The 17,852-nt window shown below is 33.7% G+C and overlaps 1 protein-coding gene across 1 annotated transcript; it reads right to left on the reverse strand.

The window, feature by feature from the left end:
• Positions 1–817: 817 nt before the first annotated feature.
• On the reverse strand, positions 818–15,265 carry LOC128997731 (doublesex- and mab-3-related transcription factor A2-like). Its single transcript, XM_054423375.1, has 5 exons — positions 15,006–15,265; positions 12,469–12,580; positions 7,095–7,241; positions 5,777–5,901; positions 818–976 (listed from the first exon to the last, which is right to left on the reverse strand). Exons 1-5 carry the CDS (start codon positions 15,162–15,164, stop codon positions 866–868), a joined length of 654 nt encoding a protein of 217 aa, XP_054279350.1. The 5' UTR covers positions 15,165–15,265; the 3' UTR covers positions 818–865.
• Positions 15,266–17,852: the final 2,587 nt, after the last annotated feature.

The following is a 17,852-nucleotide window of genomic DNA, read 5'->3' on the forward strand; positions in this document are numbered from 1 at the left end:
TGACAAAATAGAATGTTTTCACAAATGTTCTTAGCAACAATGTTGGTACTAAAATAGACAGGTGTAGAAAAAAATTTGTAAATCAAAATCACAATTAAAATAAAAAAAAAAACTCTTTACATATGATTGTGCAGTTCACACACTCCTTAAACACTTCACAAACTCTAATGTAAAAAGCCACATACAGATTCCATGACAGAGATATATGAGGTTATTTGAAAGTATAAGATTCAATTTTTAATCTTTTTAAAATCGTAAGGATAATAAAACAACATAACATAACAAGAACTACTTGTAGTGTATTCATTCATTGTTAATTCCTCAATTTGAAATTCTTCTAGTTACTTTTATTAAATCTGCTAGATCGATACATGTACCGTTAGATGATCATACGATGTGACGTCATATAGCATGATCAAATAAACTGATCCCATTGGTTGTTCCATCAATTCCGTTATCACTGCTACCACGATCACCCGACACTCTGTACCTCCAATTGTCATCCTACCTCACGCCGATGCAGTTTTTCTCTAAGTTAAAATTGTGTCTCATTTAAGCTCACGATTCTTCTTTGCATCTAGGATTGGATGCAACACTTTTGTACTTTCACAAGCTAATTTTCACATAATTTAGTCTGATAATCAACCAACTGGTAAATCTTAAGTTGCTGTGGAGGTTAGGAATGTAAGATTCCTCAGAAACTTGCACACAAACATTTAAAAAAAATTCCATTTATTTTCCCAAAGAAAATAAACAATAAATACAGTTAGTTATAGATTCTATGAAAACTTGTAAAGAATAGATTTGTTTTTTTATTGCCAGTGGAAGATCATTGAAGTACATTAAATTATGCCTTGGATTGATTTCAACTGAAGTGAGAAGGTTGTTTCAATGTCAAAGAGATGTCAGTTTTCATGTCTGGTGGAGAAGTATCTTCCGGTATGGGAAAGCTCTCCAGAGAAGGTAGCACAGGTAGCTGAAACAAGAGATATAGTATAAGTATAGAAACATACAGACAGCGTAGCGCAGTACATTTAAAAAATCAAAACCATGCATTGAAATGAGGTATGACATACTAGTAGCGTATTTCAAAGTTAATAATAGTCTCTCTTCTGCACCAATTGGTCTCCTCCAGTTAGTTGTCTCATTCTCCAAATCATCCTGCACCTAACTAAATATGCCATCGAATGTTGTAGTTGATATTTGTGTGTAATCCATAAACCGAGACTTGTGTTTCCTAAGGATTGGTAATTGATGATATTCACGATGCTTGTCATATGGTGGCTAAAGGCTAAAGCCCCCCCCCCCCCTTGGAACCGCCACTGATAGTAGGCATATTACATGCTATTGCCGGGAAGCTAAGGCACGCTCCTGACTATTATTGCAAAGTAACAGCATTTCACATCTCTAGTTTTAGAGTACAGTACAAACCCCCTAGAATGAGAGTACCTAATTAAATTACTGTACTGATATTGAGCTATGAAACTTAAAAATATGTAGGTTAAGTGTATGCATTTAGGGGAGTGAGCTGGTCGAGTAGTAGAACACAGGGCTTCGGTGCCAAAGGTCCTGGGATTAAATCCCGCCAATCACCAATGGATTTCATCTATGTGAAAATTCCACAACCCTTTAGATATAGCCTAAAGTAATGTGTAAAAAAGTTCCAGGCTAAAAACCTAGCAAAAAAGTGTATGCATTCAAGCCCTCAGCTAAAAGTTAGGCAAACATAGAAGTGCAAAGAACCATAAGACACCAAGAAGTTCCCTTCCATTCCTATCCTAAAATTTGTTCTTATCCTACATACATAATGAGCACTATTAAAGTGGTTCAGTGTCGTAACAAAGATTTGTTGGTAAAAGACATGTTGAATTAGGTCAGGACTAGACACAATATTCAGGTAGGCTTATCTAAGTATCCAGTGGTAGATAGAGGTGTCATAACATATTAATAATTTTGTATCTGGCTTTGTTTGCTTTGAGGCGTTGAAAAAAAAACTTTTTGATAAAACAGGCTAGATTGCAGGGTGTCCACATTCTGGAAAGTCAGGGATAGTCATGGAAAAAAATTCTGGTCATTGAAAGTCATGGAAATCCCCAATGATGGATGGATTCCAGGGGACCTTTCTATGCTCTAGTCGGTCGTAACCCCAACTATTGTAGCTTTTTCCGAATTTTTCACAAATGTATTTCAATTTATACAGTTGTCTTAGTTTATGGGTTTTGAGTTTGTATTAGTTCATTGTTGTACCTATTGTACTACATTGTTATCTGTTGTTATTACATATTTCAATATTTTCTGTGAAATAACTTGTCTAGGCAGTATTATTCGTGTGTATACGGTATATTATAATTTTTGAGTTAAGTTTGTGAGTCATGGAAATCAATGGTTAATGGTCATGGATAGTTATGGAAAGTCAGGGAAATTAAAGACAAAATTTCTGCGGACACCCTGGATTGATAACATCTGTCAATTACAAAAGGGACTCAGATAAATAAAACAGTAATCTTAATCTAGTAACTCTAGACATAAGAAAAATATTATTAACAGCAATAAAACATTCTAAAACAAAAAAATGATATGACAAACAATAAATATTTTAGTGTATGTGTTCATATGGAACATTCAAATCAATAAAAACACATGAAAAATTTATTTTAATCAAATAAATATAACTAATTTTACATTTAATTAAAATTTCAATTTTTACTGATTACAATTCTAAACAGATAAATTAAATAGTTAAAAAAATCCAAGCCTCTGCATTTAAGTAGGGCGGACGCCGGGAATTTCTGGGTAGATAACTAGCATTGCAGTTGTGGCAAGAAACTGCGTTGAGCAAATTGAAGGCGCTGAGAGAACTGATTTCTGTTTGAAGGTTTAGTGGAAAAGGAGATCTCAAATAAAAGTAATAGATGGGTGTTATATTGATGACCAATTTTGCTATTGAATGTAGTTGTGGTTATTTTGATATTTAATTCTTGATTACATTAAATATAATTAAAGTAATAGTTGAATTAATGCAACTAGGACAAAACATGATTTAAATATTTGAAATCATTTAATTAACTGAATATTGTTGTCTGAGAAATTATTTGTTTATAATTATAAATTAATTATTTAATAAAACCGTAACTAGTTAATACTTTAAAATTTTTAGATGGTATTTTTTAAGTAAAAAAATAATCCACAAAATTGATACTATTTCATATCAACCACTCTAAGAGGGCACATAGATTTGTCAATAAACATAAAACATTTATTTAATGTCATTATTTCTTTTTAGCTATTTAAAGATAATTAAAGAAAAATTGTTCGGTTCAAAAAGTTATAGCTACATTTTTTAAATTATATTTTGTGGGTGCGAGTGTGAAAAACTCTTTTCTAACTTGACCTCACGTTGGAAGCTTATACTTTCAAAACATTTGCCCTTAGGACAAAAATATTTTATTTTGATAGTTTCTCATAAAAGGTGTCAAGGGGCTATAAAATGGATTATCTTAAAATACCTCTTCTCATATACTAAGTCAGTGATTAAAATGATAAAATAATTAAATGAAACATGTTCAATATTGTAAGAAATACTTTTACCTATGACCGTTTTTGCACTAGCTTTTTCAATTAAATTTTTAGAATTAAAAAGGTAGAGTTTACCGCATTGTTTACTTACTTTACAGCACTAGTGTGGTAAAGTAACAGACCAATGGGGTTCAAGGATTGAGATAAAACAAGTAAAATTTTAAAATAATGCTTTGAATGCCAACTTATACTAGTAACGACCAATTAAATTGTTGATCCGTCGACTTTAAATGGAAACTCACACATTCCCCTAAGGTGAACTAAATGATTTGCTAGCCAACAGTTGCAGGAAGGTTTATTGAAATATTTCAAACATTTCAGATAGATGTAATGGAATAGGAATAGACAACATAGAATGGCTTGAACGGTTTGTAATAATCTTTTAGCACCTAAATGGTAAAAAGGTAAAAGGTAAATAAACTGTTTCAATACATTCGGTACCGGTGTTGCAAAAAAATGTAATATTTGTCAACTTGTACCCAGTACTTATGGTACGAATACTCCTAGCCAGTACTTATTACAAGAAACAGAAAAGTATAGGTGATGAAGTTTTACAAACGTAGTTAAAAATGGTCGTAGTTAAAGTAGTGTAAGCAACTCAGGTAATTGACAAAGCTTGTGGCTGTTGCGTAATCTACTACAGTAGACTCTTTTTGAGGGTCAACCAAATAAATGTGAACTACTGGATTAAGAGTTTTAATTTATTGGAGGAAAAATAAACCATTTGAATTAAAAAGATTTAATTTGTTTAATATTTAAGGTTCATTAGTTATTTTGGTCAAGCGACTACGGCTTGGATATCATGTTAAGTGAAGAAAACTATTCAAAGTTTCACATTTGATAAAGGAGGAGCGTTATTGTGGACCAACCAATTGTCAAGGAACTATTTAATTTTACGATTTTGACGTTTCATATCCTTATTTTATGATTCTTGCCACTCATTGAACAAATCAGTTGTCATTCAAGCCTTTTTTGTTTGCCTTTTCTGTTAACAGACGATTCATACTGCTCTAACTAAACATTTAAGCTACTGTGCCTAACAGGATGTATAGTTTCCTGTTTTAACCAACGATTTTAAAACTACTGGATTGCGCTCTCAGTAGTACTGCGGGCGCTGTTTTCGGTCTAGCTCCCCCCCCCATCTACTGGCAGCAGCCGACTCAGCCCATACACTCACCATTGTAAAACGCACCTTTTTAAGTTGCTGCTCTGTTTAAATATATAGATATAAAATATTGCTAATGCATGCCAAACACTTTTTACTATTCTAAACTTTATGTCTTCTTCTTTTCTTGCAGAAAATAACACATTTGAACTCTTAAAAACCCTACTACATTTGTACAGTTTTTACCGCAAATCTATGCTTGACATTAACGTGATAGGCATACTTTTTTTAAGACCTATTTTGTAAGATACATTGTCATTAAACATTGAAAGAAAAAAATATCGCGTTTACGTCAAACATAACATTACCGGTACCACTGCGGCAAAAACTTAGCAAAATTATTCTAAATGTTTATGTACTATTTTTTCGATTAATAAAATAGAATTTCAATTACAAATATTGTACTTTCTATTTCTCCTTTGTAATGACTTATTATTTTACCATGTACAATTTGGAACTAGCAATATCAGTTGCCTAAAAACATCTACAAAACGGGTTTAGTGAATTTGTAGTTTTAAAGAATTCAGATGGGCTATTTTCTGAAAGAACCAAACAGACATAAAAGGTTTAACTAGTAAAAAGAGTTTGACAAGCGTTAGCAATATTTTATCCCTATAAATTTCAACAGAGCAGCAAATAAAAAGTGTGTTTTATAATGGTGAATGTATGGGCTGCGTCGGCTTCTGCCAGTAGATGGTGGGGGAAGCTCGACTGCCAACACTGAGCCAGCGATCCATGAGTTGTTTATATTGTTGGTTTTAACTGGAATAAATGTAAAAATTTATTCACTTCCATCCCTTGAAATTATAGCGTTCTGTCAACAAAACTCGTAATTACTGCATGTTCCAAATCAGCCTACTCAAAATACATGATGGACTTTAAAATATCAAGAGATTCTCTATGAATAGTCGAAGCAGACTGTATTACAGAGTAACTGTTTAGTTTGTATCCTTTTACGAACATTTTTAATGCTATAGAGACAAACAAGGTGATCCTGCAAAACAAGGATTAAGTTTGTGAAATGTTTAGTAATACCTGGTATGCATGGTGGTAGGTGAGATAAGGGTGGTATCTCACTGTAGGGTAGTACGGAGCGCAAGAGAACGGCGTTAACACTTGCAATGGTTTGGAGAGACAAGTCTTTTGAAGTACTTCTTGAGCTGTTGACACGACGAGATATTATCAATTTGACCACAAAAAATATCCCTGTATTTATTATAGTTATGGACTGGCTATCGTAAACCAAATTGTACAATTTGTTTTCTAAGCCGGGTATCATTCCACTATGCTTCTGTTGGTCCTTTATCTCTGCCAGCAGACTTCACAAAAATCAAAATGAAATTTACAAAAATATACAGTAGTTTTTTTAACAATCTCTCGATTAGGTTTGATATCATCTTTGATTCAACAAAGGCAGTATGTTGACCTAATATTGTTATCAGTGTAGATATTGTATCTATAGTTACACTTGTGCAATGTTTACTTCAGCTCTATGCGGAAATGCAACGATCAATAATAGAAGATTGTTTCCTTGTACTAAAAACTACTACTGAGGCATATTGTCTTTTGAAACATAAACTATCTTAATTCTAGCAAATTATGTGGAGGTAGTTCTCAAACATTAGCTATTGTAGAAAAGACAAAAAATAAATTAGTTAAATAAGTTAAAAAGAAGTTCAGCAATCTGTTTTTAATCAAGTATATGGATCGTGTAAAATAGTAGCCAGCTGGATGCACCTTCACATAAGAACCCTTCCTCCACCACCTTTGCTTTCGCTATTTTGTACAGTCATCTAAAAAATTAATTGTTGTTGGAATAATAGGTTAATACCACTACCGTCTAGTGGCGAGACTCGTTGCTGGCGAGTAGTGTTGTTGGGAACTTTTTCCCTAATCTCTCCCGACACAAACGTCCAAATTGACACAATCTTCATCATCTTATAAATGACAATCTCTCTAATACTTATAATTTTACTTTACCTTTCTCTCTAATATCAGCTGTGCTGGACCACAGATATAATCAAGATACAGAGGTAACGTTCACTGGTATACTTAAGTGGTGTCTAGCAATAGTCGCTGGTGTCTAAGGCAAAGTCCAACCCTGCCCCCCTTGCCCTAATGTACTACAATCCTCACGGTAGAGGAACATGTGCCCTGTGCGATAGAAATTTCTGCACAGTGCTCACCACTCTCTTTCTTGCTTGTTACGAGTATGTTTCCAGCACAACCAACTCAAGCTGAAAGCGCACGATTGTCCCATAAGCGTGTTTCCTCTGTATCTTGCTTCTGGCTGGACAAACAGAAACGTTTTGTAATAATTCAAGAGTTTGACTTAAAAAAAGGTAAAACTCACATTCTTTAAAGCGGCTGTATATAGTGTGAGCATTGCTGGAAACCTCACTGAGAAGAATGTGAAGTAGGGGAGTCACACTGACGGGTAGATTACACCATTTGAGCAACAACAAAATAGAATCCCACTCTTCCTTTGTCGATTTGATACCTGCAACATCAAAGGATTATTCATTATCCCATCAAATTACCATTGACTAATGGATACTGAAGAAGACATCCCATCTTTATGGACCAGCTGTTGCGAATTATTTTTGTAAAGTAACAGTTGAGTGAGTCAGTCATAGAATGCACTTGCGACAAAAAATATATTTTCTCCCTTATTTTTGTTAAAATAGTTTATGGGTCATAGCATTTGCTGTGGCTCACTCATAAGTTGTTTTACCAGTTAAACTTTTATTTGTGTAACTAGTGCGCTAAGTGGCACTTTGCGCTGTCATTACACATTATATTTTTCCTACAGTTACTATAAGGCATGTATATAAATAATTAGTCTTTCAAACACCTAACAACACGCTTTAGGTTGGGTTAAATCCAACCATTGAATGAAAATAGAATGTTAACATGAAATAACAGGTTAAATTGTAGTACCAATAGTCAAAGGCTGGGAAACGCTGCACCAGGTGATTGTAGTGGTAGTATCTTTAAGTGTTGCCAAGTTATTTTCAAGCGTACATGTATTACGTGCCTAATCAAAGTACACTGTTTAGTTTTGTTTGGTTGGAATACTGGAGTGGGGCAAAGTAAAATGAGTGCAGCAAAAGTAAGTAAATGCATCAATTAGCTACTTTGTGTGCTGTGATCATTGCAAGGAAGCCCACTTTGTCAGGTAACTGTAGGAAAATGAAATTTGTGTATTCAACAAAAATCAGCAATTTACATCAGCACAATCTGACGGTGGCTCACATCAACTACACGATTTTGATTTAAAAACTGGTGACAACTTTAACATGGGGATAGACTGTCTAGTTGTATCAATAGTCAAAGATATTACCCTTTGAGCTCTCATACCTGATGTATCGGATGCAAGAGTAATCAAAGTAAAACTTACAACTATGTGAATGAGTATCAATTAACTTCTGTCGTTTCCATTCACTGCCAAGTTGTGCCATGTTTCGTCAACACATTGTCATCTTCAGGCATCCACCATGGCTTCGTCATGAAGTATCAACATAAAACAGTTATTACACACAATTTATGACGAAGCTATAGAGGACACCTCAAATGTCAGTGTGTTGACAAAACATGGCACAACTTGGCAGTGAATGGAAACGACAAGACGGTAAATATTGATATTCATTAGTCTTTTAAGTTCCAGTACAGTAGACTATAGAAAATTTGAAATTGGTAGGTCAACCAAATAAATGTCAAGCATCTGGTTTGATTTATCGGGAGAAAAATAAACCATTCAAATTACAAAGAGTTAATTTTCGTAATAGTGAATTATGTAAGGTACAGAACGTTACAATTAAAGAGCTTATTTTAGTTACTTAACAGAAAACAACAGCTTATTTTTAAGTTAGTTACATCATGTCATCAATGGCATTTAAGACGAACTACACTACTGTACTAACAGGCACAGTTTCCTGTTATGATGGGAGGAATTCTTCCCGAATTATAAGAGCATTTGCTGACAAAAATTTGAATATTATGTGTTCCAAATCTGCGTGTCCTCTTTTTGGAATTTACCGAGTGTATCAAAATGCATAGTAAAACTTTGGAATGTTAAGAGATTTTCTACAGACTGAGCTTTTATTTTGAATCATAGATAGTTTTGGTTTATTGAGTGTTTGAGTTACCAAGAGTAGACTGTAGTAGGAAATGAACTCAAATATTCATGCAAGTTGAAAACCAAACCTGACATGTACAACCTGGAAATTAAGATCTGCTACAGTAGGGAGTTTTTAACCAATGTTGTTAGTGCGGTAAACTGCCAAGACTGACAAACGCAAGAGCAGTCTAAGGTATTGTCTCTTTAGCAGCCAATAGACAACTGTGAAGTTGAGGGTTCGAATCTAGTCTTGGACAAGTCTCGAGTGACTCATGAGGAGTTCAACAGTATGCGAGACAAAAACTAAAATTTGTAGTGGAAAGCTCGAGTGTAAGTTGAAAGATGGGTGAATTGTTAATTAATTTTATCTAGAATCAGGCAGGCATTTTACTACTAATTAATTACTTTTTGTTTGAGTTTGACCTGAGCTATACTTGATACAATCATGTCAACAAAACATCGTTATGACCAGCTATTAAAAGTACTGGTTAATTTTTCTAGAGACAAAGTTATAACATCACAACAGTTATCACTTTTTAAACTGATAGCATTCTTCTAGTGTGTTTAACCTTGTAAGTTTTCTTTATTTACAACTATGTGTGAGTTGTAAATATGTCTATTATATTGGTTATCATTTCCAATTAGAGCAAACTTGATTCTATTACGCACAAATTATTTCTTTAGAAATTGCATTTGATGTTAACCTATTATTTAAAAACCAAAGTCCAAATACCTTTTTTGTGTCGTAAAATATGTAACTTCTACATCGAAACAATGACATTCAGTCAAATTTTGGGGAAATAATACTCCAGCTTGGCGGGTTTTACCGACCATCCGAGCAGTGTTGCATAGTTTTATTGCTGTTTATTATGTGACTGTTATGGCTTAGTTGATCTCATAACAAACATTTCTAGTCTAGATTAAATATTTCTCAAAACAATAAAGCGCCTTTTTTCAGAAAACTAGTATTTAATACAGGAGAATGAATATTAGCTCATATGTGTTTACAAAATCATTGACACCCATAAAGGGGGCCAGAGGGCCATGCCTCCCCCTGAGAATAGACTTAACCGCAAATTCACTTAAGCTCTGTAAGTTTTAGACAAATTCGCCAAATTAATATTCTGGTTAAGCTTTCACGACTGTTGGACAATTGAATGGACATCTCATCCATACGCCAGCTGTCGCCCATAATTTATTAAAAAAGAACATAGGTAGTTGAGTAGTGTCCAAAAATACAACTTTCTAAATTTGTGTAGCTACCTTATCTGATGGTCATAACAGTTGCAGCTAAAAATAAACTGTTTCATCAGTTTTACCATAGATAAATCATACTCCCTTAGTAGATTTGTCATTCCTATGGAACAGCTGGTGCCAATTTTATTGTTAGTTCTGTACGTCCAACTGTAGAGGTTATGTTTTGTTTACAATTTGTTTCTTGTTATTTCAGTCATTTAAAACCTCATTTAACCAAATAAAACGAGGTAATCATAAGCAATAACTAGTCTCCTAGTTATATAACCAAATAGTAAAGCACAAATCATGAAAATAACCCTAAAATAACAGAAACAAAATGTTGTCTACCCCAGCGATCAGTGTGGACGTACATGAACTAGACACGAAAAACAAGCTTCAAAATTTACAATGGGATGAGGAGTCTACTTGTGTTGCATAGTCTATGGTTTTACTTTGTAAAAAAAGTTCATGTATTAGACAAAAAACCGTAGTTAACACGTTCACTCCAACGTGGCCACCGGTGGCGCACGAATAAAATTCAGTCAAAGTAAATTTGTGTAGAAATTACCATATACTTTCAAAAAAACTAAAATGTGTCAGGAATAATTAGATATAATTAATTATTTATCAACTGTACACTACTTGTACCGTTTCAGTAACAAAATAAGATATTAACTATGCTAATTAAAACGTGTACCACATGTGGTACACGTCGACGTGTTATCATGTTGGAAACAAGTACATTCCATGAACTTAAAAACAGACTTTGAACAGTAACAAATTACTTTTTAGTTCAATTTTTGATATTTAAAAAAGTTTTTCGTTGAAATAAAAACAATTTTTTTTCATAATTTGGTGTTTTATTATTAATGTAACCTGAATATGGTTCATGTACCACGCATGGACACGCTTCATGTGACTTCTACAGTCACAAATACGTAGTAAAAACACTCACAGAGACTACGAAATGCCGTTTTGTTGCGTATAATCACCATAGCAACGGTGTCCACCGGTGCCGCACGTTGGAGTTTTGGGACCACCCTTTGTACCATCAGTGGTAAACGTCGGAGTTTTCAAAAACTTAATAAATCAGTAAAAAAATTATCGGAGCGAACGTGTAAAGTACGTTGGTGGCTCACATCAACTACGACAATGTTGAATAAAAAACTGGCAATAACTTAAGGTCAAAGATCTCTTGCTTGCTAAAAATTGAAGTAACAGAACTACAATTTGTCTCTGAGAAAATTTTAAATATTTCAAAATCTTTGTCAATAATTGTGAATTGTGGGGAACACCACTGAAAATAATAAATAAAGAATATGTTTGAATTATCAAATCTTTATTGAACTTTAATTGTGCATTAGCAAGAAAAAATGTAGTTAAGCGATACATTATATATGATTATACGATTCTAAAACTAAATTAGGCTAATAAACCAAACTACTTCAGTACTGGCACCCTCATTCAAGTACTTCAAATATTGTTCATGTTCAGTCTTTTTTGCCAACAATATGGCAAAAAAATATACTTCTTTTTATTTAAATAATTATTTGTTTATTTTGTTATCTTGTCTGTGAAGTGGTGAGCGACGGAGAAGACTCTCCCCACACGCAGATGTACAGTCTTTGTGGGGATTTTTTTCCTTTGTACTTTGCTTTACAGCCACGATTGTAATTTGTGTAGTTTGTAATTTTGGAAATAAATATATTCTTATTCTTATTCTTATATGTTTTGCTTTAGACACTTTTCTTAATAGAGAGTTAAAAACTAAAGTTTGATTTTTAAAATGTAAATTTTAACTGGGAATTTTGTTCAGAATTAATCCCTGTTATATTTAAAAGAGTCTGTAAATGAACGAAAAATACAAGTAGTATACGTTACTTAGGTATTCAAATGTTTTGTTGTTACAATTGTGTTATTTCCTATGTTAATCATCTTGTCAGATTCATAGTAACAAATCATAAAGCAGCCAAACTACAACCATGGCACTGCAGGAATTAGTTTGCAAGGAGAAAAATTTTAAGCATCTGTTCTTGAATCCAGCTGATTTCAGGGCCGCTTTTATAAATGGGCCTGGTGGGTCCGAGCCCAGGGGCGGAAGAGGTTTAAGTTTGTTGGGGGTGCAAGGGAGAGAAAATTACCCCACGAGGTAAATGGAGAGCGGTGCAATTACCTCTAGGCCCATAACACCTCACATGCAAACCCTGCTGATTCTTCTTTACCCTAAGGATTAAAATAACTAACTACTGTACTTCACAATACAAAACAGCCTTTTCCTGCAGTAGGACATAGTCAATGTTGAATGTATTTGTTCACAATCAAGTTTCAAACCAACCTGAAAACACATCAGGAAAATAATTCAAGAACTAACCTGACACACTATGGGAAGGTGGATCTGAACCATTAGGCACAGGAAGTCCTTGCTTTAGTCTATGGCGATCTTGTTCTTCAGCTCTCCTAACAGCTGTTTGTCTTGCCATCACCTAACACACATCACAGTCATCAAAAGGTTCAAGATTTCAATTTTAAATTAAACGTTCTTTATTTTGCTCTTTTTCAGATACTCTCTGATAAGATATTTTGGTTTTCCCCATGTTGTTGCCATTGAGATCAAAGAATGTAAGAGAATCCTAAATTTGAATGTGATTAAAAAACATACAGTAGACCCTCTTTTCCGGACTCCTCGAAACCGAGGCAAGTCTGGATAAAGGGTTTTCCGGTTAAATCGACATCCCCTAAAACTTAAAACGGACTGTTTAAATGCGTACTGTATAAGGTCAAGTGGGGTAAGTATACGCCCGGGGCAAGTGGACTTCCAGCTAATAATAAATTTGTTTATTAACAAAAAAATATGAAAGCTTGGTCAAAGGTATTTCAAACTATGCTTTTTAAATTATAATCACAACAAATTCTCTTGCTATGAGTTATATGAGTTTAGACGTGTTTAAGAATTTGTACTCAAAACGCAAGTGCCGCTCAGAAAATTTATAAAAAATTACTAAAAATTGAAATGCAAGGATAACTAACAGAAATTTTGTGAACTTACTTATTTTTTGAAGGGGAATTCAAAAATATCATTGTTATGGCCATAAAAGTCAATTTTGGGGTGTTAGGGGTACACTTACCCTGAGTGAAATTTTTTTAGGGCAAAGTGTACTTTTTCCCGTTGGGCAAGTGTACCTCAATAACTGATAATTATCAAAGAATAAAGAAAATTTTGTTATCTCTTGCTTGAATGACAAGAAAAAACTTGCACTTTGTAAGTTTAGTTTTTTAAGGTTTAATATAGGAACATTCAGGGCCTAAAGCCAATTACTATTTAAAATATTAAAGTTTTAAGTTGCTTCACCGAGCAGAGGTTTACGAAAAACTCTTAACTACTGTATAAGTTAAGATATTTTATTTATTAAAAGACTAAAATAAAGCTAATTGTCTGCTCTTTGAGACCTAATTCAATGGAATAGTGGAATCATAAGGTTTTTATTTTCTTTACAATTTCTAATAAAGCTGGGGTTTCCTTTTTCCCTTGCGGAGGTTCACAAAAAAGTAACTCCTGAACCGTTTGAGATATTTTGATGAATAAAAAAATCAAAAGAAAGCTAATTTCCCCTTCTACAATCTACTTGCCACAACATTAAGCAATATGCTGTTTGGAAAGCTACAATAAGGGGTGGGGTGTACACTTACCCTAGATCAAGGGGGAAGTGTACACCCCAAATGTCATTTTACAAAAAAATTCTCAAAAAGACAAAATTCATATTTTTAACAAAATAAAAATACCCCCTTGCAGCAAACCAACAGACTAAGAAAATTTCATTTACCTGGCTGTATTTCTACTAAAATATACCCCGAAAATTGTCAGATTTATTTCCTATTTAAATAACATTATAATTTTAACGAGTACCTAGGTTTGTTGCTACAGGGAACGTATTGAGGTGTGTTTTTGATTGAAATGTTGATAGCTTAGTATGAAATAAACAAAATTGCCAAAATGTTTATTCAAATATGTTCATAAACACGCAAACTACAACAGTTTATTAATTTTCAATAAGAATAAATTGGGAATTTTAAATTTCAAGTTTTTTTTAATTACCTCCGTATCCGTTGGGCATACAACGACGCTTCAATAAACAAAATTATTTCTTTTTTTAAGTTCTACAAAATTGTCTCGAAAAAAGTGTAAAATTCTATGATTTTAGAGTCAAGAATGGGAAAATCCAATTTTTACCCCACAAAAACCCCCTTAAGTTCCTATATTCCAATTATGCTGGTTCGCGAACTTGTTAGAATGAACGTAGGTTTACACGTTTGTACCACATTTCATCAAAATCATTTTGCACGAGTTATCGCGCTAACAGACACACACATTTATCTGTTGTTGTTTAGAAAATATTAAGCAGGTGTGGGACTTCTTATACACCCAGTATATATATATATATGAATTTAAATATTCCAAATAAAAAGCTCAGCAAATTTGATTTGTATAGCACCTACATGCGCTTTTTAATCTGTGGTCAAAGTTTTCTATGTGATTTGGGGTGTACACTTAATCCACTTGACCTTACAGTAGGCCTATTCGACTTAAATTTAGAAGAGCATTGTATTTAGACACGTGATCACTGGTCTCAAATCTTTTCCAAGACCAATATCAAATCAAGATCGTATACTGGTTTTATTTGTTAATATTTAATGTTTAAAAAACAACTTATTGTGTTCTTGTGGGAAGAAAGTTTTTTAATAAAATTGTTTTGTTTCTAGCCTCTAATTGTGCTTTATTGGTAGTCTGTTTTACAATGAGCACAAAAAATGCTAGTATTCAATGGAAATGTTTAAACTCATCAAATTAAACTCATACTGAGAAATAATTTCACACCAAATAAAAAAAAAAATTGTACAGCCAATGCTTACCTTTTGACGTTCCGCTGTGAGTAAACACTTGTTGCAGGCGCAGAAACGAAACTTACAATATCGCTTATGACTCTTAACCGGTAACTGGACGTCATGGTTGCGGCAGCGAGCACAGTTGGGGGCCGATCTAAAACCAAAATCTGGTTGAGAGTTTGACATTTACCCAAGGGAAGCACTGTTGAGAAATAATTTTAAATCGAAACTGAGAAAATAAACTGAACTTGTTAACTGTCCGATTGACACAGTTATGCAGGTATTGGGACCAAAGGAGGAAGTGAATGGTGAATCAGAGAGAGAGAGAGCAAAACACTGATAATGGAACAATCAACATTAGAGTACGATGTAAAGATTCATTTGTTCGTAATGGTCTTTTTATAGAATATTTGTGAATTATGTTATTATAATAGGCCTACATGATGTTAGATTACTGCATTGCGTTGAAATAAAATAACTTCTAATAGGGTCAATCCATTTCAAATCACCCAGGTCATGTTGCTCAACATTTTTTATTTGCCTAATTTTTTTATTATGGGTTCCCTATAGGTAGACAATCACAAAACACCATTTGAAAAAAATTTACAAACCATAGTTTTTTTTGGCGGCCATTTTAAAATGGCGGTTTTGCCGATTTTAGTAAAATACAAGGTTTGCGGAAAGTTTAATTGCCAAGCTATTTTTTAAGATATCAGAAAAATTCAAAAACCATTGTCTTCAGCATAAAATGAACTTCAAATTAACATTATATTAATGTTTCTTTTATGTAAAATAGTCAGTCAAACTTGTTCTGCAAAATATCGGATGAAACTCATCAATCGTCAATCTTTAAGACCTTAAAGATTTATGAAGGGAAAGAGACTCAGTGCTAAAACTTTATTTCTGTGTTGAATACTAATGTAACTACCTGCTGAAGAAGTTTTAGCTCTGAGAATGCTCTCCTTTTTTTTCTATAGCTTTTTAAAAATGGCCAAAAGCCGTAAAATGTCAATTTTCGGGGGTTAATAACTAAAAAGGGACTGAATGAAAACAAGTGAAAACCTCACATAATGTTCTTTATACAAATAAGAATATCTCACAAAAAAATTATGACTGAGACCTAACTACATTTAGAGTTATACAGCATTGAATTTCAGATAAAAACGCTACCCTCCTTCTAGCACGAGCGGTGCCAAGATAGCAGTTGAAATACAATTGACATTGTCTAAGTTATTTTTAAACCATCATATATGAGTTTACAAAACATAATCAAACATTTTAAATATTGAATAAAAATATTTAGTGAGAATAATAAGTTAAGAATTATAATTCTTCAACTTAACTTACCGTTAACATTGTTGTACTTCACTTGCGTATAGTTTACTAGTATAGACACAATAATGTTTTTCTGTACATTTAGATTTAAAACATTGGTTTCAATTACTTGTTAACTGCAATTTTCATCAGTAAATTAAATAAAGATGATATTTCATTACATAGTTTATCATCTATGTTATGTGTCCTACCAGAGACAGTTGTTAGTTCTAGTGGAGTCACCTTTCGCACTATTTTCTTAGCAGGCACCCAGGCAGTGTCACTTTTGGAAAGTTGGAATGCAGTTTTGGGTCCAGGAGGGTGAAAGAAATGCACCAATACATCATTATTGACTTCACTTTTGTCTTCGATTTTACCAAGCCACCACTTGTCATCATAGATACAGGCAACATAGTCATTACTCGTAAAAGATGATACATTTGTGAAAAGTATCGAAGTTTGATGATCGTCAAAGTTTGAACCTGCAGAAGTAACAAAACATCTAATTTGATTGTCACTGATGGGGACGTATCTGTGATAGCTTCTTGTTCCTTTCACTGGTAAACAGCATTCAAATCTCTCAGTAAGTTTTGTTTCCATTTGCTTGATTTCAGCTGAAGAAACAAATATATATTGAACTCCTGTAATATTCTCTCGGCAATATTTGAACATATCTTCTGGGGTCAGGATATGTTCAGTGTAAGGTCTTCGAAGTGAAGCTCGTGTAACTTCTCGTTTAGTGGTTCCACCAATACCATCGCAAGAATTCTTCCCATGTGATGAGGCAAAGAAATTCCATTCCGCTTTTAAACCAAAATCATTTTCGTGTTGGCAGACATTGATGAAGTTTTTCTTGTTCTTGTACTGGCTGCTTGCCCCATCGCTGAAGTAAATTACCATTTCAACATTAGGTATTATCTTCTTTATCTCCCTGATTAGATGATGTTGAAATGTGTGCACAGTCGTGGTATTGTGATCAAGACTGTCACTGATTACACAAATAGATTTGCAACTTAATTTGCCTTGTTTTATGTAATAGATTACAAAGGGATGGAGAGTTGCTTGAGTATTAGTCCAGTGAAAACTTTGAATTTCATCCTGTACGGTAAATGTATAGTTTTCAGCAAAGTCACCGTTAACCAAACAACGAGTTTCTGTCAGGTTTTCTTTTGTCGTCTTGAAATGTTGAGCTTGAGCTTTTGAGATAAAGTGATGGGATTTTAAAAGCACGAGCTTATCAACAAGAGAATTTAAAAATTCATCACTGGGCATTACCTGTGTTATCAGCTCAGCTCTATCGGTTTGTACCCACTGTTTAAAAACTACTTCGTCAGGCAAGGTGTCAAGTTCATTTTTTAAGGCATCAAGTAGGGTATTTGGTCCAGGACATTTTTCACAGGAGTCGAGCATACATTTTTCATTCTCAATGTCACAAACCATGAATGATATAAGGTCTTTATAATTGGCATTCAGCTTTGCTCCTTCGATCATAAGCTTTGCGTTTTGGTGGTGCTTACAAACACACACACTATGTGTACCTGATGAACCTGGAAGTACGCA

The sequence above is a fragment of the Macrosteles quadrilineatus genome, unplaced genomic scaffold, assembly GCF_028750875.1.
Source record: "Macrosteles quadrilineatus isolate MER2022 unplaced genomic scaffold, UCM_ALF_1.0 Scaffold_7__1_contigs__length_78375512, whole genome shotgun sequence".
In the NCBI taxonomy this organism is placed as follows: domain Eukaryota; kingdom Metazoa; phylum Arthropoda; class Insecta; order Hemiptera; family Cicadellidae; genus Macrosteles; species Macrosteles quadrilineatus.